Genomic DNA, 26271 nt, shown 5'->3' with positions numbered 1-26271 from the left:
TTGCTTGAACTTGGATTGCACCTCCACTAACTGATCTTGGGTAAAATATGTGAGCTCAGTTTGCTCATCTATAAGCTGTGGGGACTCCCCCCTCTTCCCTTCAATGTGTTGAGGCCCAATTGAGTTAAAATACACAGACTTACTATATATTATCCACTGCTATTGCTCTTGTCTCTCTCCCCATTGCTTTTCTGTAACTGCCTTTGAAACAATTCATTTTTAAAAAATTGTCAGCTGGCCTCTTGTGGCAGATTTTATCACCACAATGACAAAATGGGCTATTGCCCTGGCTCCAGCTCTGACATGAAAGACTCAGGTACGTTCAGATGTGTTCTGATACTTGTTTTGCCACTCCCTTTCTTGGTCACCACAGAGATGATTATAAACCTTCACGGGACCTCCTGTCCCAACCACCCTACATTTGCTCTCAGCAAGCAGCTTTGTGCCTACTTAACCATTGATGCGAGGCTCACACTACCTTCCTCACTTCCCTCACTTGCGTCTTCCCCATCCCTTCATATTTACCTGTGAGCCATACATTTCTCCCTTTCTGCGGTCTTCTATGGTGAGGGGTCTCACCTGGCTCAGGACTGTTAAAGCTTTACCTTCCTGGACCTCATCAGGTTCTAACACTACCAACTTCCCCCAGAACTTCAATCTCTTTTCCTCAGTTACAGCTATGCTCAGGTCCTCTCACCATCTCTGAGTAAACTCTCATTGTGTTCCTTGTCTTCCTCTCCTTTCCTATTTGCAATAGCTTTACTGGTTTACCTCCTCACCTTCAGTTCACACTCTAACCCACCACCATTTGGCTTCCACTCCAACCATGGCAATGACCTCACTGACATTCTTTTAAGAAAACCAAACCAAACCAAAACAAGCCATCAAAAACTTGAGTTTCTCATCATGTTTCACAACAGGATTGTCATTCATTAGTTCTTTCTTGAAAGTTCTATTTCCTTTGATTCTCTTAAGATCATTTTTTTTTCTTTTCCTCTTGATATGTCTTTTCATTCTTCATGGTGACTGCTCTTCTTCCACCTCTCAAATATGACACAAAGCAGCACCAGACGTCTGACCATGACACTGTTCCTTCCTCTCCTTTCCCTTTGCAACCTCGGCTCCTTTTACTAGCATCTACATGTTGATGCCTTCCAAATCTTTCTCTTCAAGTTTGACCTTGTGAGCGTCATATTTGCTTCTGGGCATGTCCACTGAATGTCACAAGTAAGAAACAACCTTGGACAAGTCAGTTTCCCGATTTTGTACCTCCCTGTTCCCTCTAGTCAACTGGTGTTTTTTCTTTAGCTTCCAGATATTTCTTCAAATTGCTGCCTGTTTTTCTCTAAAGCACTTAGAGCAACCTTTCAATTTTTGTTACAAGAGGAGCAGACTTAACAATATCAATGTTACTCTAAATAGAGCAGCCATATTTTTAGAACTTACAGTAGTACATGAAGCCTAATTGGAACTGTGCATTGGGCCACCCTTTCTCTGCAGCTTTCTGAAAGTATTTAAGTGCTTCAGCATAATTCTGCAAGATAATTACACTGTATTATTCAAAGTTCTATGCTTGATTCCATGGTAACAATTACCTTCCCTTCTTCCCTCACAACCCAAAAAGGTATGTCATCAGTGCTCTGTGTGATTTAGGCTAATTAAAACAGAATCAAAATAATATATATATAATATCTAATATAATATTAAATTCTGTTAGGAGATAATTATCTCATTTTCACTGCAAACTATTTCTTGTTCTACACTGAAAGTAGGTGTTGGTACATATTAAGGGAAGGTCATTCAAAAGACAAAGGTTAAACTAAGAAGAAAAAATTCTCTATCATTGAAATCTTCAGCGGATAAATGATTTCTAGGGTTACTTAGAATCTATGACTCTAAGATATAATTAGCTTTGCTATTCCTATCACAAGGTTGTTCTATGTGGCTCTGGCAAAGATTTCACTGGATTATTTATTTTTGTAGTTTCAGATATAATAGCTTAGCTAAGCAGGGAATCAAGATTAATTCCTTTAAACCGATAAATTTTACTCTACAGATTGCAAGAACCATGTAGAAAAGATAATTATTTAACTTACCACAGGAACTCCTTTTCCATAAAAATAGAGAAGACCGAGCCCATGGAGACCAATCGCATTGCCCTAGAAAAGTTTTAAAAGTACAGATAAAGTTCCAGAAGAAATCAAAATAAAGAAAAAAATATTTCAAATGTACCTAGAAGGGATTACTCAAAGCAATTGGCATGCTCTTCTGACTCTCTCTCTTGCTTCTGCTTTCAGGCTGGCAGGGAGGAGAGGGACAGCAGAGTCCATTCTTTTCATTCTGTCTTTCAACACTTATTTAGTACTTTATTGGTATGTGACTCCATACTAGTCACTGGGCAGAGGTACGAGGCAAAAAGAAAAAGATAAATAAACTATGATCTTTGCTTTGGAGAGTTCACATGACAGAAATTCTCAACTTCCTAAAGTCGTGGCAACTGTAGGAAGCCCTGAAGCAGAAATCAACTGAGAGTGCTCTGTTCACCTAGAGAAGGGACACTCAAGTCCTCAGGGGAGTTTAGGAAGTGAGGCAGCTTGAGTGACATTTACACTGGTTCTGGAAGAGGTTATGTAGATGTTTTCAGAGGGGAAGTCCACTCAGACATTTGCTATCTACCTTGTTGAAAGGGGGTTGACATAAATTGCCAAATAACATTTTAGAGATTCTTGAATTTCAATCCAGACACTAAAAATGGTTAAAGTTATGGTGGTATGTGCTTGTTTATTCCAACTTGATTGCTTATAACCAAGATTTTCTCGTCTAGATGTTAATGGTTAAATCATGGTCAACTGACAGGCAACCTATAGATGTGACAATGCAAGGAGAGGAAGGGATGGATCCCTAATTCCTGGAAGCCACTCTGTCCCCAAATAGCATGATACTTGCATTTCCTAGATTCTGTAAATACACACAATGCTACTGCTCTGTCCATGAAGTAGCCTGTCCGTGGCAATTTTCTTCATTGAAGCCAGGGGCCCTCTGAGACTGCAGAGTGCCAGAGGACATGGAGGATCTCCAACGGCTATGTATCACTGGGACTAACATGAAGGGTCTTCAAAATGCTCACAGAAAAACAGCATTATGAAAAACTATGCTTGGGTTCCAAAATTTTTGTACCAAAATAACTTATGATTTTTGATGCATCTTTATATAAAGTTAATGAATTTAAAAGGCCGTAGGTTATTTTTTAAAGTAACGAAAGAAGAATATGGGGGCTGGCACTTTGGTGTAGCAGGCTAAGCCTCCACTTGTGGTATCAGCATCCCATATAGGCACTAGTTTGTATCCTGGCTGCTCCACTTCCCATTCAGCTCCCTGCTTGTGGCCTGGAAAAGCAGTGGAGGATGGTCCCAGGCCTTGAACCCCTGCACCCATGTGGGAGACTTGGAGGAGGCTTCTTGTTCCTGGTTTCGGTTTGCCTTAGCTACTGTCTTTGTGGCCATTTGGAGCATGACCCAGCAGATGGAAGAACTTTCTTTCTCTCCATCTCTCTGTAACTCTGCTCTTCAAGCAAGCAATAACCAAAAAGTGTTAGCTTTTTCACACAATGAATCCTTACATGCAACTAATTTCTCTCAGCCAAGTCCTCTTTTCAGGATAAGTTTGCTGCCATAAACCACAACACCAGATACAGTGAGGTATTTAGGAGGTCCTTTTATTCCAGCAGGGTAGGAACAGGAGTGGGAATGGAGGGGGAGAGAATGAGAAGGGAAATGTCTCCTGCCATGGTGACAGGATGGGGCTGCAAGGGGGATGGGAGGAAAGACGAAGCAGGACAAGGGAGAGCCAGGCTGGGAACCTGCAGCACACCAGTTTGTAGAGAGGAGAGAGGGGAGGCAGGAGGAAGATGGAGCAAAAGGAACTGGATGGGAGGGTGGCAGGGAGAGACTGGTGGATAGAATTGTCGGAGCCACAGGGAATAGACAGGTAGGCAGGAATCAGGGGGAGGGCCGCCAGGGATTGGTGGGCAACCGGAACTGCGCAAAATTTGCAAGCCGTGGGAAAGGGGAGCAGATACCTAAAGTGGTGCAGAGTACAAAATGGCGGGGGCCTTCAGGGCTGATGTTGGAGTCACTCCTCAAAGAAAGAGTCTGAGTAAAAAAGCTTACAGATTGTCCACGCAATGATTGAGGAGTCAGTGGCCATGTCCACATAATGATGTTCAGAATTTAGTATTCTTTTCAAGATTTGTTTATTTTTTTTGGAAAGTCAGATTTATGGGGAAGAGACGAGACAGAGAGAAAGATCTTCCATCCACTGTTTCACCCCTCAAGTGGTTGCAACGACTAGAGCAGAGCGGATCTGAAGATAGGAGCCAGGAGCCTCTTCTGGGTTTCCCAAGTGGGTGCATAGTCCCAAGGCTTTGACATCCTCTATTGCTTTCCCAGGTCACAAGCAGGGAGTGGAAGGGAAGTGGAGCAGCCGGGATATGAAATGGTGCCCATAAGGAATCCCGGCGCATGCAAGGCAAGAACTTTAGCCACTAGGTTACAGCACCACCAGGCCCTTTAAGTATTCTTTCATAAAGGACATTATGACAGGCTTGGAACACAAGGGTCCCAGAGGACTGCTAAACCTGAAGAGCTTGGGAGTTGTTAATTTTTGCACCCAACTTCCTAGTGCTACTCTTTGTGGCTGATAAATCAGGGTTATCTGCCTGATTCTATGAGCCCTTCCTCCATTATTTCTTCTTTTTGTCTGCTCTGCCTTACCCTTCTAATCGAATGCTACTTCGGATAACTGTCTTGCCAAGCAACAATTTCATGTAAATTACAAGGGAGAGAAGCTGGGTACTAGGCTTAGTAATTTACACCACAATAGCAGCAGCTCTGAGGTGCTAGTCATTTATAAATAGGCTCCTAAAGCAGCATGTGGGCTTTCAACAACTAAGAGTTGAAAATATTCTGATCTGAGCACATCTTTATTGCCAGTGTTGCCGTATGAAACTGTGGGACAACAAAATGCTTCCTGGTGCGCAGGATAGAAAGTTTATCAAGGTCATTTGCCAACATTAGGCTGATGGGGTGTTAGATGAGGACACTTTTTGTGTATTATAGCAGTTCAGAGTGCTACTAACTTTTATCAGCCTCACAGAGTTTAGGAACAAAGGCAGAGACTTCCACATCAGGAAAATATTGCTAGGCATTCCTTAGTATCCATAGGATTCCTGTAGGTAATAAAGTTGGAGGATGCTCAAGTCCCTTATAAAATATATCATAGTATTTGCAGATGCTCTAATGCAATTCTATGTACTTCATTCAATTAATTCATTTATTTATTTGGGAGGGAGAGAGGAGAGAGACAGATCTGCTGCTTTATTTGCCAAATGCCAGGGCCAAAGTGGGAGCCAAGAATACAATCTGGGTGGTGGAAATCCAATTACAAGCCATCACCACTTCCTCTGCATTGGCAGTAAGTGGCAGTCAGGAGCCAGAGCTGGGACTTGAACCCTAGTACCTTGATATGGGATGTGTGTCAAAAGTGCTAGGTTAAATGCCTGTTCCCCTCCTGTGCACTTGAAGTCAACTCTAGTTATTTGTAATACTTACTACAATGCAAATGCCACGTAAACAGTGTTATACTGATTTTTTTTCCAAGGCAAAATGACACAGAGAAAAATCTGGACATGTTTACATGTTTGGTAAGTACAATTTTGTTTCTTTTAACAGTTTCTGTTTTTTAAAAAAAATTATTTGTTTTTATTGGAAACTTACAGAGACAAGGAGAGACATAACTGACAGAACAATATATTGTAAATCATCAACTTCATTTAACAACTGCCAACAGGGCTTTCTGTGTGTTTAAGCCCACCTTAGCATGGGCACTGTCCACATGACATACAGAATACCCTCACCTAACAAGTCACTGAAAAAGTCTCACTCCCACCTAAGGTGAGACACACAGTGACCAGCCACACACTCTCACCTTGTGAACTCTCACTGTGTGAACTGGCTGAAGCCATAATCCTACCCATCATGATGTCTTGAATATAATAAAAGTCTTTTCTGCTTTCCTTGGTTGTCTCCATACCTTCCAACCTTAAAAATCCTAAACCTAACATTAGGTGCTGGAACCTGAAAAGGTGATTTTGAGGTAGCTGTTTATGGGGAAACTCCATCTCCCCATTGTTTCTTCAACAAACATTTCTGAGAGACCTTTTGAATCCACCTTATATGCTTTTTGGCCCCTTACAAACTCTAGCTTGGTCAGGTCTCCCCTCTAGCTTGAGCAACTGTCCCTTTGTGCCTGGCCTGCCTTGTTCCCTTCTGGCCTGGGCCTGATCTCTCCAGAGATGCCCAGAAGAGACAGTCTAATCCTTTTAGGGTACAGTGAGATATCTGATGATGCCTGCTTTTCTCTCGCCCTTATTCTCAGCTTGGAGGCCCCATTTTCATTTCACATAGAGGTTAACCTTATCCTGTATCTAGGAGAAAGCATTTAATCACAAGGATTTATCTTTTTCCGTTATTCAGTTTGTCCACAGTATAAGCTAGTTAATAATAGTCAATGGTCCAAAAATAGGATCTTTGAACTCCACGTTCTCTGGGACAATTTCATCAATTGCAATTTGTAAATGGTCCAGGGTTCCCTATACATGAGCATTCTTCTATTTTTGTAACTGCCCTTGACTCTGTCAGTCTTGTACCACCTATCAGATTCTCCTTGTCAGGGAAGATTAAACTTCCAACCACTGAGTCTCTTGGGAAAAGATTAAACCTCTAACTTCTCAACCTTCAACGTGTGAGCCTGACTTTGATCCGGCTCATCATGTTCCTCTACCATCTCCTCGTCCTAACTCTGCCTTAGCTGACCAATCTTCCTCACCTTCCTCACCTTCTCAGTATCCTTCCTCCCCCGACACACGTCTCCACCTACAGCAGCTGCCTTAGCTCTTCACCCCCCCCACCCATCTTGCTCAGCCATGATGTGGATGTCACGGAAGTTATCCTTCATGTCCTTGACTCTCTCTTAGTTGGTACCAATTAAAGATGCTGGGGCTCTTGCAGCATGGATCCCACCCAAAACACCATGAAATTCCTATACCTTACCTACTATTAAGACTTCATCAACCAGAATGTTATACTGAACATTCTGAAAAAAAGGGGGGCGGGGCGCTGTCACCATTCTCGGTTGTTTACCAAGATGCCCACCTGTTCTGTCAGATGTGTCTTTCCATTAAAATATGTAACTTTGTTTACCCCAATTGAAATGAGTGGATTCTCTCTCCCCTTCTCTCCTTCTCTCAGACACTGTATGAAGAGGTGCCACTTCAATGGATGCCTTACCCCATTAAACTCGCTTACCTTGCTTACTGCTAGTCTCTGCTTCACAACTAGATTTTTTCTTGCACAAAGACAAACCTCTGTTTCAGCCATGTCCATTAATGTGTTTGAGCCAGCTACAAGGAAACAAGCGTGGTGGCTGAGTCCTAGTCAACTCACCTTGAAGAATGCTTCCCGTCTAGCCTACTCCTGTCTACTTCATGTCTAGCCTATTCTCTCTCTGGCCTTGTCTGCTGGCGCCCAAAGTCCCTTTGCCTGCACTTCATGGAGACTGAGGATTGTATAATTCTCCTTTTCAACTAGCCACCCTGGTACCTTCCTGCTTTGTCTTTCATCCAAATCTCTTCTCGATACACCCACAGTAGACACTTATTCTCTTCTCTCTCTCTCTCTCTCGCCTCCCACCACTTGCTATTCCTCCTTATTCAGTCTTAAAGATCAGGAGGGGATGCACTGAGAGATGGAATGTCATGTCTGTTAGGAAGCAACCCCAAGATCTTTGCTTATTCCCTACTTTCCCCTACCTCCTTTGCCACAATTAAAAAAGCAAAACAAAACAAAGCACAAAAACACAAAAACTGGGCATAAGATAGCAGTTTTTCACTAGTATCTTTTCAGCACTAATTAGACCCCTAAAGGGTTATATTTTCCAATTTCTTCTCAAGATTTTTCTAGACTATCAAGCACAAACCTCCTAGCCTTTCTGACCCAGAGACTTCACATTTTCTTACTTGGGAAATTGAAATTGTAAGTTTCTCTGCCCACCTGTGTTTCTCTGTTCCCTTTGTTCCATGATTGGAGCCCAACATGTGGCTTGTGAAACTCAGAGTTCTCTGATCACCACTGTCCTCCCATCACGACAAAATATCTGTGAAACCCCGTTGTGCTTTCTCACACGCTATAAACTGCCGGGTTGTGACTGTAATCATGTCTGTTTTAAGTCTTTTGTCATTCACTGTGTGACTCTCTAGAAACATTTACAGTTAGATTAATAGGGCTTTGTCTTTTGATAAAATATGTTTGGTACCATGTGTAAATATTCTGTCAGATTTTCCTGAGATTTATGGAGTTCACAACACATTGGGTAAAGTATAATTGTAAACCTGTTTTTTATTCAATTTCTCAAAAACAAACAAAAACTCTGCTTTATGTGTTATCATATACTAATCCCTTTAATCAAGTTTTTTTCCCCGTTTTTTCGTACCTGACCTAGATAACAAAAATTCTATCTGCCTTAGGGAAAGTTTCTCATGCTTTCTGTTTTCCTTATTGGGTCTCAATTACTTGAGTAACTGAGTCTTACAGGTGTTAATATTATCTATTTAAATGTTGAAATGATCACTTTAGCAGATTAGATCTGTCTTCCAGCTTTGTTTAAAATACTCATATTTAATGAATTATTACTGTTGTTTTGACCAAGTGATTTAAGTCTTTGGTAATAGAATGACGTTTAACTTATGATGTGTTTCTATGGAAGTCTGATGTTTTACACTCTAGGATCAATGGGACACCATGCCAGAGTGGACACTTCCCCACTGCTTTGTACCAGACATAGCTTACATAGCTTGTCTTATATGTTGTTGGTTGCATGAAGCGAGGGGTGTGAGATGTGTACTGGCTCCTTCGTGCCCATTGTTTTACCGCAGCGGGTAGGGAGCTGGTTGTTCTCTCTAACTGCACTCCCCGTCTTGCTCACAAGCCTTTCATAGCAGGGATGCTGCTGTCCATGGCTGGGGTTGGGGTGATGCACCTTTGGGGAGTTTCTGGAAAACATGCATGAAAATTATCTGGAGAACATGTGAGAAGTGCATGCATGTCTTTCTGACTGCACAGACTTGAATGGCTAACCGGGGAGATGGGGGGCAGTAAACAGGCATTTTTGTCCTGACACCCACCAGCTGCCTTCCCCTGCTTAGAGACTCAGCCCTAAGCCCCGAGTATAAAAGCCATTGAAAAGCACCTTCTACAGGAGACAGTGGACCAAACTATCACTTTCAGATTATAAATCTTCACAATACAAGACCTCAATCAGACAGAAGGGGAGATGGGAAGCTGCGCTGAGGACCCTAATAAAGAACTGGACAGGTGGTATAGTGTAGGAGGACATTGTGATCCTAGAAGGTCAGGGAGCACAGGATTACAGTTGATTGGACAATATTTGTATGATAAACAACTGAATGGATGTCTTGTGTGTGACTGATTGGATATCCTTTGCATGGGAACAACTGAACGGCTACCTTTTGTATACCTGATGAGATATCATTTGTGTAAGAACAGTTGAGTGGGAAGTAATATACAAGGCAAAAGGACTTCCAAACTAAGGCATAGAAATAGTTGATGGTTCTGTTGATGAACTAAGTATCTCTACCCTAATCCTGTATGACCCTCAGCATATAAAGTCTGTTGCCCCTAATAAATTTTGGCTATTGATCATCAGTCAGTAGTCCACGCGTGTTATTATCGGCTCCGTGCACCAAGTCCATCGCTGCAGGACAGCGACAGTATAGGGTGACCGATATGATTGAGTTTACCTAGAAGGACATGTTTCTGCTTATGGGCACTACTCTAACTCACAGAAAAAGAGTGTCAAAGCATGCCCAAGATTATGTCTAGTTCAGGCTGTCCCTACTTCCAACAAAAAGGCCTAACTTACTGCTGTTTTACATGACGATTTGCACTAAGGACACCGGACAAGGTCCATGTAACCAGAAACAATACAAACACAATAACAGAATGGGCAGAGCCCACTCTAACAAAATTCTGGCTTGCGTGGACAGCCTATGTTCAATGTTGACCTTGCGGTGAGGACTATGAATTTCTTTAGAGACGCCACCTGTATTGACCTCCTATTCATACCAGGCTCCCTCCCAGTTCACCCAGATAATGGGAGTCCGTGGGATGCCAACTGAAAAAGCTTCCCATCCCATGATAATCCAAGACATAAACAAGAGATCTTATCTTCTATGAGATCAACATTTTGTTTCCTCACTAACTGGCCCAAAACATGTACCCATGCCTTTCCGACAATCATCCCTCTCATGGCCCTAGCAAGTGTTAACATAGCTCCCAGTAACTATTCTGTATTTGTGTTTAGTTTTCGTATTACACATTCTAAAGATGTAAATAAACCTACAAATACACACCATAAAAGAACTGTGACCCTAATAATTCTCCTACGCAGGTTTAGCAATTGCTACTGTGTAGACACAAAGGTAGGAGGATTTGTGACATCTTTTTCTACTACCAGACCTTTTCTATAGTTACACAAAAAGCTTAGACAACTATCTCAAAGGCTTCTTAGGGTTTAAGCCCAAGTTGACTGTTTATCGGTAGTCATTTTACAACAATCAATGATGTTTGTACCTGCTAACAGCAAAAAAGGGAAGGTGTTTTTATTTTTAGAGGAAGGACACTGTTTCTACATCAACCAATCATTCTGGACACTGGCCACAAGCTGCTGGATAGGGCACCAAAAATTCAACAGAGGCCAGGTGACCCAAGCCCGGCAGGGTCCCCTACCCCTGGAGATCACGAACCTGACACCCACCTTACAGGCAGGCCCTAGGACCTGAGCCAAACTACCTGAGTCCTGTCAGATTCCCCGTCCCTGGGACTCACAAACCTGGCTCCCACTGAGTCCAGGCTGGCATGACTTGCCTTACCTTAGCATCCACTATCTTATTGTGCAGCCTGGCCTGTTCTAGCTCATACTGGTGAGTGCTGCAGCCTATCTCAGCCCAGCCTGATTGCTGTCCCAGCCCTAATGTGAACTGGCTGGTGTTGTGGCCTGATTTGGCTCCTCTTGCCCCCGTCCTGGTCCTCAGATCTACCAGTGGGTGTTATGAACTGGCCTAGACTGGTTTGCCCCCAGACATGACCCACATATATGCCGACGAGTACTGTAACCTGGCGAGGTCATTTCTGCTCCTTGCCTTGCTTGTTGCATTAACCTGCAGGGTCTGCATCCCAATGAAGGAGTTTCCCAAGCTCCTCTATTAACTCTTTTCCCAGTTACTGTTCTCGCACACAACAGTGGGTCATTTGCCCAGGTTGACTTTGTCCACCTCTTGGTGGCCTTGCTTTACTGGCCCACACCCATTCTGGTTCTTGCTATTGGGTGTTGCAGCCCAGCGATACCTGGCCTGTGCCCAGACACAGCTTTCACGTGGTTCAGTGGAAGTCAAGACCCAGTCCAGCTTGTTCTACACCCAATCTGGCTCTCAGGAGTACCAGTGGGGGCTGGAGTCTAGCCCAATCTGCCGCTCCCCAGCCCCAGTGCACATCCATGCTGGTGGAGGCTGGAGCCATGTCCAGCCCAGTGGGGGCATCCCCTTAGCTCCCTAGCCAGGCCTATTCCCATCCACAGTGGGAATCCATCTGCTGGGTGAGCCAGCAGAGATTGCAGTTCTGCAGGGGTGAGCCCACATTTCCCCCACAGATTCTGTTATCTGACCCACATCTCTCACTCTTGTTCTCCCCTCCAAATCAATTTGGTGTCAGCCCTCTACTTTGAATACTAAAAATTCTAAACTAACAGACTATCTTCAAAATCATGCTTTCAATCACCTTGCTGTGTTGGCTTCCTTGGAGACCTCTGGCCTAACTAGGCCAGGGGGATTTTAGCTTTTGGGTAAGCTTTGACAAGAGAAAACTGCATTCTTATCTTGGTTGTTTTTGTCCTGAAATTAGTACATTTATTGATTGAGTTTTCCCTTTGATTTTGTCCTTATCTCTTATTCTGTATTCCTAAGCTGATAACTTTATCGAATGCATAGAGCAGGGAAAACTGAGTTTCTGTATGGCTTCCTGCTGGCCCCTATGCGGATAACAGAAGTCACTCCCATTTTTCATTTACTGAAGATAAGTTATGTCGCCACCAACACAACCCCAAATTTATTGTCAACAGTACTGGACTTTTCCAGTATACAAAACTCTGTCGAGCCTCATTGTCTGGGTCTGGCATGGCAGCAGCAAAGTCAACTCTTTTGGGCTCCAAGCTACATGTCAATTGGTTTTCTGTGTTAACAGCAATTGGCTGAGGACCTACCTTACTGGCTGCCATGGAAAAGTATTTGAAGGCAGTAGCATTATTTTGTGGTGCAGCTACATTCCCCTCTAAATACATCTAGGAAAAAGGAAAGGAAAAGAAGATGTAACAAAGAGGAATTGAAGAGTGATAAAAATGGATTTAAAATTATTTGTTTTATTCGGTTGTGATTGAGAAAGACAGAAAAATGTTCTATCCCATGGTTTGCTCCCCCCAAATTTCTAAAATGCCCAGGATTGGGCCAGGTCAAAGCAAGGATCTCTATTCAATCAAAGCCTAAAACTCCATCCAGGTCTCCCATGTAGGTAATAAGGCCTCAACTCTCATGCAATCTCCTACTGCTTTCATAAGTACATTAGCAGGGAGCTGAATCAGAAATGGAACAGTTGGGATTTGATACTAGCACTCAAATGTACTGCCAGTGTCACAGGTGGTAACCTCATCCTGCTTTGCCACCAATCTGACCCCCAAAATGTTTTAAAACTACATAAAAGTAATGGTTGCACACCATTGCGAATATAGTAAATTACACTGAATTGCACACTTGAAAATGGTTAATTTTGTTATTTGAATTTTACCTTCATTAAAACAAAATTAAAAATTAAGGGTATAATATGCTACATACATTCTGGATGACTTGCCTAAGGATCAAACTCTGGACCTTATTTCCTGTTTTCCCCTTTTTGTTTTCATTTAGATGTTCTGTATATAGCACTTCTGCAAGCAAGGCCCTCATCCCCATGGTTACTAATGCAAATTGGCAGCAGGGAGTCAAATTGGTGCTGAATCATCTCTAAGAGAGAAAATGCCTTTCTAGAGGAACCTTCCACAAAGGCTACCTAACCATTCTAGCGAACCATCCCTCAGAGGTGACAAAGAACAGACTCTGCTCAGGCTGGAGTTGCTTCTCATTTCAAGGGACAAGGAGACAGGCACTTGGGCCAGAGTATGAATCAGTCTTCGATGTGTTACCAGTCTAAGTCTCCAACTGCTTGTTGGGGCAGGGAAGGACAGGAACTCATAGCCCCATGGCCACACTAAACAGAGGAGTCCTGGGCCATGCGCATTTGCATGAATTCTTTCTGTGCTGTTGTATGAGACTTATTCCCAAATTTTCCCTTCAAGAACACTGTCCTCAGGTTGCAGCCAAGCACTCTTCAGCTACTTCCATGAAAGAGACCTGTAGTCCTATCATCACCACACACTGGGTTCTACTAACTTGTATCACCAAGGTTTTAGGTGTTTAAGATATGAAAAATATTGATCAAGATGAAGCATGTACCTTTCCTATGAGTGCCATGGCATTTGCACTCCCGGCCTTTGCTGCCTTTAAGAAATAGTATAACGCTTTCTGGAAAGAAAAGGGAAAGTATTATTGTCATTCATAAACAAATCCTACAAAACAGCAGTTTGAACCAAATTTTATTCATGCAATGTGCACTCCAAAAAAGTATCTATGAATTGCTGCACTTTGTTTCAGGAAGTATTCCAAGTGTTGCTTGAATCATAAACTTGAAGGGTAAAAGAATATATGTATATGGAAGGACTTTAAAATCATGGAAAAAAGATTAATTAAATGATAAATTCATTTTGACGTGACTTTCTTTAAAACCAAGCATAGCTTTTTTCATAATATAAAACTTTTAGAAGATCCTGTGTGTGTGTATGAAAACTTATTTCTTGTATTTGGAAGGGCATGAAGGGCATGTGGATTTATGAAATGAATTGAATCCTAGTATAGAGCTAAATAATACATTCTTTTGAAAAAGTAGGCTTCTGGATTGACACTAAGTAAGAATTTATACTACAGTTGCTAGAATTAGTTATGTGGCACCCTAAGGGTTTATAAAACAGGGTAAGACCAAATATATTAGGCTGGCTGCTGAGAGGTCTTCCTGCATAGGTGGTGGACTGCAAGACAATTTCGAATTCAATTTCAGGAAACTGGCAAAGACTCTGATTTTTGTCTAAGTTGTAGCATTCAACAGTCTAGAATACTCATAAGAGCTGATCTTGTACCTTGCTGCCATGTGTCCTAGGCCTTAGCCTGATCATCCAGAAAGTCTCCACAGGAATCACATGATATCATCACATAAAACAATTAAGACATAACTCTTGCTGTTTACAAAAGACTCGGCAGGTCGACATATATGTTGTATACCAACTTAAGGATTTCTTGTGTGTGCATGTGTAAAATAGGGGCCTTTGGATAGTCATGAGTATTTAGGAAAGCTAAAAATGTCTGGAAAAATATAAGCAGACCTTGTTTAGGTCTGCAATGTATGATTTACCAACTTAAAGCACACTGATACAAAAAATAAAATGAGCCAAGATGGCAAATATGTCCCTAGGTAACTATCATTTATGCAGGTAGCATTATCTTGAGGCCTTGGTTTCCTCATCCATAGATTCTCCTCTGTGCTCCCAGGACACCCTGTCCTGTCCATATGTTGGCACTCAACCATTGATTTAATTATACTTTTATATTTGTCTCTCTTAATGTTCAATCCTGTGTAATGAACAGAGTGGCTGCTGTAAGGGACTAGGGAATATCCATGAATGAATGAATGAATATTTATACATCTATAGCATAACGAGTTGGACTGTAATCTCTAGCAACCCTTCAGCTCTACTCTTATGACTGCATGAAATCATTTCAAAATCCAGGTGAGTCATTTGGCTCTCAAATATGCTACAGTAGGGAGTTCTGAAAAAAGGTTTCATTCTGGCAAACTAGATTTGAACTTTTAAAAAAAATTATGTATCCCCCAGATGCAAATAAACTTCTGAAGTTTCCCTCATCATTCAATAAGATGATTCCATAATGACCAAAAAGAACAGAGGCTCTCCGTCACACACTGCTTCTATGTCATGACTTCCTTGGCATTTTAATCCTCCTTTCTTTCTTTCTACATTGATCTCCATTTAATGCTGTTTCTCAATTGTCTACACATTTTAAAACAGAACTTGAAAGCTAATTTGATGGATATGTATGAATCAATCTGAATTTTTTCTCTTGAGTTAAAATCAAGCATCCATCTGTCTGTCCTTCAAAAATATACTGAGATTCCAATATTTGCCATCATTGTTTCTAACATGTGCCTCATAACCAACCCTATTTTAATCATAGTATTTCTTACTGTCATTGGCATATTTTAAATATATTGATTTAGTGGAACATAAAATAATGTATATTTTACAAATGATGATGTATTCGAATGAAATAAGATCTGTCTCAGGGATTATACCAAATTTTTCTTATTTGAACTCCTGTCTGTTTATTTTAATGAGCATGACTTTTTCACTGGCTCTAAGAAAATCCTTAGTTTAATTGACTTGTAACATTTCTCATAGAATAGAATGCCAAGAAAAGACACTGTTCTAAAAATATTTATGAACATTTAAAAAAAATTCCAGGCTCTGTAAATCGTCCCGAAAAGGGATGCTACTGGCTTTTTCTTTTAATGAGTGGCAGGATAAATAAAGCAGTTACTTTCACATATATGATATTATTCCTCTGCCAGATTTAATTATGTTCTATCTGCTTTAATAATATGCACCCAAACACTCTGCTTTCCTAACCCAATCCATTCTGAGTTTGTATATATTTAGAAATGCAAATGACATTTAAATGCATGTGTAGGAAAATCAAAATAATGCAATCAAGTATCACATCTACAATAATTTTCAAAACTTAAAAATTTGGTCAGGGTGAGGGCAAAAATGTTGTTTTTGATAACAACTCTCGAGAGAGATTAATTCAGCCCAGCAGTGATAGGGGAGTAGAGAAAGCAAACTAGTTATTTTTGGATTTTTTTATATGTAATTTACTGTGCAGTAAACTGGGTCATTGTATTAAAAGAGAGGCTTATGCTAATAAGTTTTTTTAGTGGACTGAAAAATTAGCATACCAGCTCAAGTGGTTTGCAGGCTGGGGAGCAACACATGTTTTGATGTCAGCCTTCATTCACTCATTTATTAAGCAAATAGTGGTTCCTCATGTTGCCATGCACTATTCTAAGTACAGTAAATATAGTGTATGACAGACAAGATTTTACATTCCTTTATGGGGAGAAAAAGATTAACAGAAATCAATGAGTCACATGGGTCATGAAGCAAATAAACACAGTGTGGTAACATAAGTGATGAGCTGAGTCGAGTTGATCAAAAACATCCTTTCTAAGGAAATGACAGTTGAAGGAAGAGATGCCAGACATCAGAAAAGCTGCAGTATTAACCTTTCCTAACTCGAGCGTATCCTTTTATCGGACCTCCTCTATATGTATTTCCCCTGTAACCTTAAGTTGTTTCTGATGCAACTAAACTAAGATGAACTGCAAAGATGCCACTTTCTTTGGGGCCCTGCCCACCGACAGGTGCCCACTTCCCTGTCCCTTCAGTCTTACTGGCCCTACAGAAAGTGACACAAGAAAGTGACAGAAATGATTTTTGAGTTCTGAACTATGGCCTCAAGAGACTTCAGCTCTGTGTTCTTAGAACTTTTCCACTGCCATGCCAAGGGCTTGAGTCATCCACTGAAATGAAATACCTCATGGAAAGAGGCTTCATTCACTCCATTCACAAGGAGAAGCCACCAACACTAGCTACCACTCCAGCTACCTGCACATGTCATCAAAGCCCAGACCAGATGGGCTCAGCCAAAGCTACCCCAAACTGCTGACCTAAATGGGTGTTGTTCTAAGTCCTCTAAGTTTGGCAGTGGTTTGTTCTGCAGAGGAAGTTCACTGACACCTAGCCACTCAGTCTGAGAATTTGACTACAACCCTCCATGAACATTAACTTGCCTCAGGCTGACACATATAAAAAGGACCAGCCTGTAGTTGGCCAAGAGAAGGACTGATGACAGGCATTGTTTTGAAACTGAACAGTCCTTCTTTGGGAGGATATTTAAATGGCATTTAGAAGGCCTACTCAGGAAGTTAGAGCTGAAGGAACCTGAGAGTCATGGCATCTGTCTTGTATTACATAGAAAAAAATGGATTTCCTTATTTCCTTTTGTTCAAGTAAAGAAAAAATGAAGTTTAGTTAAAAGAGCTCAAGTTTTGAATGCTAAAGTCCTGAGTTCAAAATCTGTTTCCTAAACAACTTCCTTTCCCTTGTTTAACCAGTGTTATTTTCTGACTGGGACCTCAGCTCTCAAACACAGATACCATAAGCCTTCTACCAACCAGTGCACTGGCAAAGCCTGATGATACTGCCCAGCCACTGGCTGCTGCTGCTGCACCCTGTGGTACTTTATGCCAGCCCTGGGATTGCTCTTCTCAGCTATAGCTAGCTCTAACTCCTCTTGGCTGATCACGATGGCTGGAGCTCACTGGAAGTACTTAACTTTGAGGGATTTTATCATAATGAGTAGACTCTTGTATCTTCCCTGCAAGCTGAGGCTGGGTACCTGTACAAACCCAGATAGTATGTGTATGGAAAATGAGGAACTCACCCATGCTATATATCCTGTAATTAACATAAGAAATTCATTGCAGGCTGAAATCTGACATTGGAGTGATACTATGAATGCTGAACTGTCCATCTAAGATGTCATACCCTTTGTTATGATTTACAATTAAAAGCATTCTGAAAACCTTCAACTGAGCTACCTTGGAATACACTTGCTTATCCTAATTAATCTGACGAGATCGGGCACGTTCAGGGTGGTATGGCCGTAGACCATTCTATTTAATCTGATTTTATGAAATTAACTTTGACATTTATCTGATGTTTACTGTATCTCACATAGAATGCAAATTATATTACCAAAGATGTGTTCATTTAAAAAATAAAATTAAATGCAAGGTATAACAGATCACTTATTTAATGCTAACAACCTTGAAAGTAGTTATTTACATCACTCAGCCCATGGGACTATATTTCACTAGGGTACATGTTCCTTTGAGACAATGAACACTTTTCCCCCATAAAATGGCAAGAACTGCGAAGCCATCTTTTAAAGAACAATCCCAGGTTGGTGGTGATGAGAAGCTTGTAACCACAGTCAGAATCTAGACAGGAACCCATCCCATCTTGGTGAGGACATTGTGTAGGACAAATCACATGAATGACTGATTAATCTAGCAGCCTCATTGGGATAGAATATTATTAAATTAAGTGATGGAAAGAGGCTTAGCAAATTTGTACAAATGTTTAATATATTTTTAATTATATTAAAGCAGGCTGTTCTTTGAGCCACATGGGAATGAGGTTAGTCTTATAGGCTCCTTGATTAACATCAAACTCCCAGGTGGACTTTCTGCAGTTGGCCTTTGTGGATGGGGCATGTTCAAAGCCTGCAGGTAGGAATATTTTCCTTACCTGAGTGTGAGGATGGATAAAGGCTCGATTCTCTTGGAGTATGTGTGCCCTGTTCTTCCCTATGTGTCTGAAGGCAGGTAGGAATGCACTTCATGATGCAAACTTTGTTCTTCCTCACCATTTGGGAATTTGGATTGGCCAATGGAAGCAGGGCTGGATTTCCCCGTTAGCAACTTCCCACACTTTCCCCTCTCCCCTTCTCCCCTCCCTCTGCCTCACTAGCCTCCCTCACCACTATCCTCATCACTCCATATGACAAAATCTTGAGATTGACTTACATAGTAGTCCTGATCTAGACCTTTCCTCCCAATGAGATGTAACTGTCCAAGAGATACCTAGAAATGATGATTTTTGAGAATCATTTTAGTAGTAGCAGTATTGATTTAAATGTAAAAGAAACACGGTGTTGTTAGTGTAAGATATTGATTCAGTTTGATAAAGATGGAATGTCTTGAAAGAAGCAAGGGAACATTCTAGACTTTATATTTTACCAATTAGTTGCTGCTGGGCATAAGACTTCCTCATTAGTAGGAATTTCAGCAGCTGGTAAGCAGGAACACCCAGGCACATAAGCCTAAGGGCTTTCATTCTTGACTCTCAAAGATCACAGGAAGATTGACCAATTCCTGAAGATAGAACATTTCTGAATCCTTGGAGGGGATTCATCATTTCCAAACCAGCATTTGATGCTGTTTTTAGTCTATAATCAAAATCTAAGTTATTTTTGAAATGCATTTTCAGGAAGAAATGCAAAGGAATATTTTTATTACTATGGCAACTAGCTCTCCAGTAGGACTAGCAACTGTACATGACAGAGGACAAAACAGGAGTAGTGCACGGAGGAAAAGGCTTTTTCTTCCCTTACACATTCAGGGTGGGTCAGAGAGAATCAAGAATGTTATCATTCCCATGTTCTAAAAAGTCAATCTTATCTGTAGAAATTACTTGTATCTGAACATCTCCTCTTTCTGCCAAAAGTTTATAGTATTGGTAAATGTCCCAATCCAAAATTTCACTGTTGGAACTGAGATTTTCTGGTCTCTCAGTTAGTCTTACTTTTTCCACTGGAATACCTTCATTTTTTTCCAATTTATCAGCAACTGCAAATAGAAACAGGGCAGAGAATAGCCAGAAAGAAAACAATAGGCAGCATTCAAGATAAACATTCAAGATAAAGAAGATGTTGTTTGGCTTATATGCCTTAAATTGTGCAGACATCTGGTTTGCTAACAGGAAAGCTTCACGAGAAATAAAACTGTGCTGATTTTCATTTAGGTATGAAAAAAGAGCAAAAAACCTAGATGTTCTTTGCAACCTACACTTGATCTTAGCCAAAAGGCTGAGAAGCGATGTGTTCTTTGCAACCTACACAAAATATTATCAACTTATATACATGTCAGACTCTGCTTAATTATTTTGGCAGGCATAAGCAAACAGGAGATATCTTATGAGCAGATACGTGTTTAGACAAATTACACAAATTAACCAAGTGAATCTCATTCACTTCTTGGAAAGCTTCTGTATAAAAACACTACTATGTAGCCTATTTCAGTGATGCTGCAGTTGAAATGTTACACGCAACTTTGAAAATGATTCTGGGAACTATTATTGATCTCACATTCCAATTTCTGTAGACAAAATATAGGGTAATAGAATAGTGAACAAATTATTCCCAAATGCAGCGATACATATCTCAAGTATGTGTTTAATATTTAGCTCTTTAAGAACATCAGCAAGTCATCCTATATTCTAAATGTTAGATACAGTAAGGGAACTGCTCAGTGTCTGCTGGTGTATGTTCAAAGGCTCAGTTTAAGAAAACATCACAAGAAAAGCAAAGCAGAAACATTTGGGGATATATATCAACAAAAATAAAAGATGAATATAATGGATTCACACAGATGAATATAAAGTAACTATTAAGGAGACAAAACCTCACCCTTATAGAATGGCATCAAAACAATATTACTATGTTAGACATTAAAAGGATAGATGCTATTCTTATAAATGTATATCAATTAATATATACTTTAAAAATATTATGGCAAATCTGTCTTAAATTATGAAGATTACTCACTATAATCTGCCACTATCTTGTAATGATTTAGGGCAACTTCACAATTCTGTAGAACATTGATTCCTGACAAATATCTGTACCCCTAAAACACAAGCATATATATTTTTAATATCCAGACAATGATGTATTTATACTATACCTATTTTGGTTTTAGAGTATTTAATTTACAAACCAAAATCATCTGAGACATCAGGCTTCCACCAGCACTTCCAAAGGTATAATAGATGAGTGCCTAAAGTTAAAAAAAATACATTAATCATCTTAATTTGAAACTCAGTCACCCACTGATATTTTATGCCTATCCCAGGAATAGACCTTGAAGCACTCAGAGATAAATTCCATTAGCAGTATCTTCCTCTGTTAATATGGCTGCCAATTATTGGGGTTTACCTTCTTCTGGAGTCTAGATTGGAAAGTACATATAATATGTCATTTAATCATCACAAGCTCTCTTTCAACAGGTATTATCTGCCTGTAGTGAGGAAACCAAAATATGACATTTTAAATAACTTGTGGTATAAGGATACTGAATTTTTCTGTTAATATTTTAATCACCATCCTAGAGTGAACTTATTTATTTAAAGAACAGATCGTTTACTCCATGTCATTTTAAAGAAGCTGATTTTGTGCCAGGAGAAAAAAAAAATAGAGTGACTTTACCTTGGCTTGATCATATTCCATTCCTATTCCATAAGAAGACAAAAATCCTAAAGCCTAAAGCAAAAGAAATAGCAAAGCTCAATAAATCATTTTTTTTTTTGCGAAACTATTATCTGGATTGTTAAGGGATATTTTAAAGTCTGCTCCTTAGTAATTTGTATTGTTAATTTATTTCTTATGTTCTAACAGTGTACTTTTGTGAAGGCTATAAGAATTTAGTAAAGGTCAAAATAGTGGAAGGATTGAATCACATGTGAAAATAGAATAATTTCTCCTAAATTTTAGAACAAATAATAAAAAATATTAAAACAATGATCTTTATGTGCTTTTGTTTCTTATACAACTTTTCTTTCATTCATTTAAAAATTGAATATGCACAGTTCCTGTTCACATGTTGGAAATAAGACACTACTGATATGGAAAATTCAAACAAGAAATACAGTGAATAAAAAGTGAAAGTCTGATTTCAGAACAAAGATGCCAAAGGAAGTCTCAGCCTCGACCACAATATATGGTCCCAAGAACCTTTAGGAGAATACCACAAACAAATCAAGAAGTCACAGGATACAGAACATACATTGTATATTCAAGTCAAGAACAACCCATTTAAGCAGGCAGGAAAAGCCATTTACTTTCTCCATTGTCATCCATTTCCTACATTAGTGCCTCTTGGTGTTATTTGAAAGAAAGTAAAAATTCAACAGATGATTTCCATCATGGGAGGGAAAGAAGAGCCAAATGGATACCCAATGCCTCCAGTGTTCTGGATTTCTGGAAGGGACGGTGTTCTTTGCATGACTGGTGGGGCTTCTGTTGTTGCTTGTTTTGACCCATCTGATTCTGACATGTGTGAGTCCTGAAGTAACCAACACACTTTGGATGCCTGGTGCCTGCTAATGTGCAGCTCTTGAAAGTAGCGGTGATGGCCCAAACACTTCAGTACTTGGACTGAGTTTTTGGCTCCTGGTTTCACCTTAACTGTTGCTGGCATCTGGTGAGTGAACCAGTGACTAGGGATCTCTGCCTTCCTTCCTCCATTTTTATTGTTTTTTTTTTTTTCAAATAAATGAAAATAAAACAAAGGTTTTGTGACAGAAATGCATTCCTAATGATTTGAATATTTCTGGTTAAAAAAGAAAAACAAAAAAACTCAAGTCATGGGGTAGGCATTAGAGCACAGAAGGTCAATGTGCTGTTTGGGGTACTTGGATCCCATACCAAAGTGCCTTGTTCAAGACCCAGTGCCATTGCTTCTTATCTAGTTTCCTGGTAGTGTTTCTGGGAGGCAGCAGATGATGGCCCAAATCCTTGGAGGCTTGTCATCCACATGGGAAACATGAATGGAGTTCCTGGTTTATGGCTTTGACTCAGCTCAGCCCTGGCCATTAGCGGTGAGCAGTTGATGAAAGATGTAGGTTTTTCCATCTTTCCCTCTCTCTCTCTGTCACTCATTCAAATAAAAGTATTCTTTTCTTTTTAAAGATTACTTTTGTTTTTTATTGGAAAGTTAGATAAACAGAGAGGAAGATCTTTCATCGGCTGATTCACTCCCCAAGCAGCCACAACAGCTAGAACTGAGCTGTTCTGAAGTTAGGAGCCAAGAGCCTCTTCTGGGTCTCCCATGTGGGTACAAGTTTCCAAGGCTTTGGGCTGTCCTCGATTGCTTTCTCAGGCCACAAGCAGGAAGCTAGATGGGAGCCGGTCTGACAGGATTAGAACCGCCGCCCATATGGTATCCCAGTGCATGCAAGGTACGGACTTTAGCAGCTAGGCTACTACACCAGGCCAAGATAAATGTGTTCTTAAGGAAAAAAAAAAAAAACCACTTTATTATGGTTCATGATTTCCAATGTGGTAAATTCAATCTAGAATTCTTTTATCAGTATTCATGAATGAAATCTGACCATTTTGTTCTTCCTATGTTATCACTGACATTTACAATTACTTTCATTTTTAAATAACTTTTTCAAAAAAATGCATTGCATAATGGAATTACTTATTTGAGAGAACTTTCCAGTAAAAATATGAGAGTGTAGTGTCTTTAGAGAGCCAGATTTTTGACAATTTCAATTTGTTCCACAGTTATAGATCTAGTTAAAATTTTTTACTTCCATTGACATGAGTGTTATTTGGAATATTCTACAAAAGGATTTGGCATATTTTCTGGGAAAATCTTTTCTTTTACCTAATAATATATTATAATATATAAAGTGGAATATAACATTATCTCACAATTGCATAACTATGTAGTTAAAATCTTTGTTCTCATTTCTGTTTTTTTTTTCTTTATGATTAGTTAGAAAATTGTCCCAATTTTTACAAGCATCTTAATGAATTATCCTTTACTCTTTGCTGTGGTTTAAATATATGGTCCCACTAACACTTTTAAGCTTTAAATAGTGGTGTTTGACCATGGAGACAGAGCCTTCATGAATAGTTTAACGCCATTTCACAAGAGTGAGTTCTTGCTGTTTCAGGACTCAGTGAGGTACCACTGGAGCAGGCTGTGATCAAGTGAGAGTGCCTTCCTCATCTTTCATTGGATTCTCTATTATCATATGACCTCCCTCCCACTTGCCAGCTTCCCAGGCATTCCCACTGAGTGATGCCATTGATGCAGATGCCTGATCTTGAAATTCCCAGGCTATAGATCATTAATGGGTCAATTGTTTTGTCTTGGTATTCTGCTATAGCAATAGACAACAGACTAAGGTAGCCTCATTTATGAAATTAATTAATTTTATATTCCCTAGTTTGTTATTTTCTGTTTTTATACTTATGATTGCTTTTACTCCACCTTTATTGCTTATTTTTAACAATCTGAGAAGTGTGCTTATGCTTTTTTGTTTATTAAAACAATATTTAAAGCTGTTCATTTCCTCTGCATCTGACTTTAAGCATATTCCATAGCTTTTGCTCTTTAGCATTATCATTACCATGAGTTCTTAATATTATCATTCCAAAGTCTATTTTGCCTTTGTTAATAAGAAATCAAATTTTACAAGGAGTGAAATGATAAAACCTGTCAATATTTTCTAGTTTTTTTTCTTGCTTCTACTAGAAACTATAGCATCATTTATGTAGCCAAGAGGAGCTTCCTGAGAAAGAAAAGGTTTCTTTCAGTTACTGTTGGAGATTATAGTCCAGCTTGGGCAGCCCATAGTTTGATGTCTAAAGGAAGCTAATCATCGGGGGCGAGCAAGAGTGATCAAATGGGAAAGTGAGCTGCAGGAGACAGAACCTACAGCAAACTTAAACATCCAACCCTCTTGTTGGAACCACTCTTTTGGGGGTAGTCCTTTCACCAGCCCCACATGCTAGCCACCACAATTAGATTAAGTCTCCATTCTTTAACCATCAACATTAAGACATTAGAGTTGCATGAGTAAATAATGGGGCCCAGTATGGTGGCCTAGCAGCAAAAGTCCTCACCTTGAACGTGCCAGGATCCCATATGGTCGCCGGTTCTAATCCCGGCAGCCCCACTTCCCATCCAGCTCCCTGCTTGTGGCCTGGGAAAGCAGTCGAGGATGGCCCAAAGCCTTGGGACCCTGCACCCGCGTGGGAGACCTGGAGGAAGTTCCTGGCTCCTGGCTCTGGATTGGCTTAGCACTGGCCGTTGCGCTCCCTTGGGGGAGTGAATCAATGGGTGGAAGATCTTCCTCTCTGTCTCTCCTCTTCTCTGTATATCCAACTTTGTAATAAAAATTAAAAAATAAATAAACATGTTGCATGATTAAATAAAATATGCTTTTGTAATTTTATGCCTTCATAAGTATATAACATTGCTGTGACATATTATAATAGATAAAAGATAGGATTTTTAGGATTTTCATGTCTACCATACTGAGTCTAACAACTTCTATAAAATAGAGCTTGCTCAATGCAAATTCTTCTTAGCGAACCCATACGGATTGACAAGGAACACTGCTTCACTTTATGAAATTTTTATGAAAACATTTTCAAAATATGATAAAGGACTTTACACATTAATGGCATGAGGGCTCTGTGTGTGCTTTACAGAATTTGATAATCTCCCAGTCCTCTGCCTCGTTTCCTGCCCTCCTGTCACTGACAAGATAACAGTGAAATAATTTCTAAGTTCTCTCAGTCTTTAGAGATGGGACTGGATTCATCCATGAAGCTTGAATTCACTGCAAGTAGTGTTTGCTGCACTCTGCTCCTGATGCTTTTGAGAAACAAACAACCAAACAAACAAAAACCACAAACAAACAAAACTCTGCATTCCCTGCTGGCTCTGTGTCAAGATGGTTAAGCTCCTGCCTGAGACCCTGGGACCCTGTGTTAGAACGCCAGTGTGATTCCTGCCTGTTTCAGCTGCTCCTCTACAAATTCAGTTTTCTACTAACACACTAGGGAAGACATCAGGCCCATGCTTTCCACATGGAATACCCTCCTGGAGCTGCAAGCTCTTGGCTACAGCCTGGCTCAACCCTGACTACTGAGGCATTTCGTAGGGAGTGGAAGACTCTCTTTCTTTGAGGGAGTGAACCAGTGAGTGGAAAACTCTCTCTATTCCTTCTTTTTAGTTCTCACTCCCTCCCTTCTCTCCTTTTCTTTTCTTCTTAATTAAGAAATTTGATCATGAAGCTGTTTTTACAAATAGAAGGCGTCTGAAACCCTGGAAAAATTCTAACCCCTTGTGTATTTAAAATGGCTAAATTGGCTCTTTTAAAGACCAATCTTCAGCCAAGATTAGGTTTTTGTTTTTCTTGCAAATCTTAGCACTTTTTATTCTGCGCAACTTAGACTCTGGTTTAATTATGCAGAAACTTTGACAGTAAACACACATATTG

At 40.1% G+C, this 26271-nt stretch overlaps 1 protein-coding gene across 5 annotated transcripts in view; it reads right to left on the bottom strand.

The window, feature by feature from the left end:
- The window catches only part of SEL1L2 (SEL1L2 adaptor subunit of SYVN1 ubiquitin ligase), a 94434-nt gene that overhangs the window by 22238 nt on the left and 45925 nt on the right, over positions 1-26271 (bottom strand). For all 5 annotated transcript variants that reach the window (XR_009247442.1, XM_058679469.1, XM_058679470.1 and 2 more), the window contains 9 exons: positions 21455-21508; positions 20967-21026; positions 20795-20876; positions 19663-19817; positions 18996-19052; positions 13673-13741; positions 12391-12468; positions 2097-2159; positions 1447-1534 (listed from right to left, as the gene is read on the bottom strand). Coding sequence is in view for 4 of the 5 variants with exons in the window: in XM_058679469.1 (XP_058535452.1) it covers positions 1447-1534; positions 2097-2159; positions 12391-12468; positions 13673-13741; positions 18996-19052; positions 19663-19817; positions 20795-20876; positions 20967-21026; positions 21455-21508 (706 nt within the window). In the remaining variant the exon portion in view is untranslated. The remainder of the gene's footprint in view (positions 1-1446; positions 1535-2096; positions 2160-12390; positions 12469-13672; positions 13742-18995; positions 19053-19662; positions 19818-20794; positions 20877-20966; positions 21027-21454; positions 21509-26271) is intronic.

Source organism: Ochotona princeps, chromosome 22, assembly GCF_030435755.1.
Source record: "Ochotona princeps isolate mOchPri1 chromosome 22, mOchPri1.hap1, whole genome shotgun sequence".
Taxonomy (NCBI): domain Eukaryota; kingdom Metazoa; phylum Chordata; class Mammalia; order Lagomorpha; family Ochotonidae; genus Ochotona; species Ochotona princeps.
Note: the sequence above shows the minus strand (reverse complement) of the source record. Positions and strands in the feature narration are given on the sequence as shown.